We start from the raw sequence: 2,419 nt of genomic DNA, 5'->3' as shown, positions 1-2,419 counted from the left end.
GGGTGGACGACTAACCAGTGTCCTCCTCTATGCTAACCATTAACTATTAGTCTAATTAGCAGATGTACATTTGTGGTCCAAGTATCAATTAATCTCCTGTTTGTTAATCACATGATATTAATAATCTAAAATATTAGTTTCTAATGAAATGATGGACGTCATGGATGGGTTAATTAGTTAGTTAGTTAGTCAGTTAGAACACATCCTAGTTGCTCTAAATTAGATCAAATCTAATTTAACGTTCAATTCTAATTCTTAAAGATAAACCTAAATTGATGCTCAAATCATTTCATTAATCATAACTTGAACTAATTAAACCAGTAAACCAGACGGTAACACCAGTTAAGGAGACACGATTAAATCAGTCAACCAGACAGTCACACTGGTTAAACCCGCTTGACAGTTACATTTACTAGACACTAAAACCAGCTAACCAGAGACTAAAACCATTAAACCAGTTAAACACAAAGTTACATCAGATAACCCAGCAGTTAGACATTAAAAACAGTTAACTAGAAACTTAAAGCAGTTAACCAGACAGCTAAACCAGTTAACTAGACAGCTATGTTTATCAAACTAGTTAACTAGGAAATACTGCTATTCAACCAGAACATTAAACTTAGCCAGACGGTTAAAGCAGTTAACCAGACAGCTAGACTGGTAAACCAGATGACTAAACCAGTTAACTAGACAATTAAACCGGTTAAGCAGACAGTCCAACTTCTATTGAAACTAGCTAACACGATGGTTAGTTTCAGGAAAACGGTTAAATAGACAATTAAAATACTTTAAGTTACCCACAAGGTTAATCTCTATAAACCAGTTAAGATGTAATTAAACCAGTTAGCCAAACAATTGTATAGTTTGCCAGCCAGTCAGGCAAACACCGCTTAACCAGACATTTAACCAGTGAAACCAGTTTACCAGACAATTAATAAATTAACCAGATAGTTAAACATCTAAGCTGATATTTTAACCAAATCATCCAACAACTAACCAGTTAACAAGAGCTTTTCAAACCAGGTAACCAAAATGGTAAACCAGTTAATCAGCTGAGTTGGTTAACCAGACAATGAAAATAGTTAAGAGCGGATAAATCCATCAACCCATTTAACCAGACAGTTACACCAGTTAACCTGAAAGGTAAACTAGACCAGGTAACCTAGTTGGCCTGATAGTTAGACTAGTTATCCAGACAGAAGCGGTTTAACCAACCAGAACTCTACAGGGCAGCATCTTTAAATTATTTTACTGGAAAGAATCAGAATGGAACTGAACGCAGACCTACTAGCGTTGCTGTGGTACTAGCTCCGCCCCCCTTGACCTTTGAACTCCCTACGCCCCCTCTGTGAGGACTAGACCTAAAGCAGACAGATGGTACCCAGGGGGTGCCGTGTGTTCCTCTGACCTGTCAGCTGCTTGTCGCCAGCCGCCGGGGCGACGCCCAGGTACGGCGTGGTGAGCTGCGTGGCGATTATGGCGGCTGGAGGTCCAGGAAGGCGTGCAGAGAAAGTGAGAAAGACAGAGACAGGCTGAAGCAGAGGCTGGTTCTGATCCGATAGCGGTTAGTCTGGGACTCTGGTTCTCCTGGAGGTCCATGATGGACTGATGCTGGGCGCTCCACAGGATCAGAACCCAAACTCCCATGGTCCGAATGACGGACCTTCCCAGGAGCCGGAACCGCAGCATCAGGAACCAACCTGGTTCAGGAGAACCAGGTCCGATCGGGTCAACAGGAAGTTACAAAGTCCAAGAAGGAAACCTGCAAGAGAAGCTGGTTAATCAGCCAATCAGAGATTAGTAAACAGGCCTGCAGTGGCTTCAGCTCTCTGGTTCTGATGGGCCACCAGCCGGGAAGAAGCTCTGACCCAAAGACCCGGTTCAGGACAGGCTGAGCAGCTCCAGAACCGTCAGTGAGCCGGGTCCACACAGGAAGCTGTCAACAGGACCTTTCAAAATAAAAGCTATGAAGGCCTTCATTGGTGGCCTATAGGTGGAAGGTTCATTCTAGAGGTCTCCACTCCACTCTAGGCTGTAGAATCTATGTCAGACCTCTCTGAGGTTCTAGATCTATGATCTGTGGCCTCCCAGAGATGGAGGTGCGACCCAGAGGGCATCAGCAGGAGTTCCTGGTTCTGTCTATGGGTGAAGTTCTGCCAGTGGTTCTGGGTCCAGAAGAACGGGCAGAACCTCTAAGTGGATCATTATGTTCGCCATCTGCAGCAAACATGTCCTGCCCAGGAGGGACGGACAGACAGATGGACAGACAGAGGCACAGACAGATGGACAGACAGAAGGACACATGAACAGGCAGAGGGATAGATGGACAAACAGATGGACAGACAGGCAGACAAAGGGACAGAGGACAGGCTGAGGACAGAACCCAACTCAGGACAGAACCCAACTCAGGACAGAACCC

General features: G+C 44.6%; 1 protein-coding gene across 1 annotated transcript in view; it reads right to left on the bottom strand.

Moving 5' to 3' along the window:
• LOC107103479 (receptor-type tyrosine-protein phosphatase mu-like) overlaps positions 1 to 2,419 on the bottom strand; it is a gene marked incomplete at its 5' end in the record, with an annotated part of 96,709 nt that overhangs the window by 48,190 nt on the left and 46,100 nt on the right. Inside the window, one exon of the mRNA XM_015403201.1 lies at positions 1,409 to 1,550. Coding sequence (XP_015258687.1) covers positions 1,409 to 1,550 — 142 coding nt within the window. The remainder of the gene's footprint in view (positions 1 to 1,408; positions 1,551 to 2,419) is intronic.

This window comes from Cyprinodon variegatus, unplaced genomic scaffold, assembly GCF_000732505.1.
Source record: "Cyprinodon variegatus isolate N-32 unplaced genomic scaffold, C_variegatus-1.0 Scaffold1459, whole genome shotgun sequence".
In the NCBI taxonomy this organism is placed as follows: Eukaryota; Metazoa; Chordata; class Actinopteri; order Cyprinodontiformes; family Cyprinodontidae; genus Cyprinodon; species Cyprinodon variegatus.
This window is presented reverse-complemented; position numbering and strand designations above follow the sequence as displayed.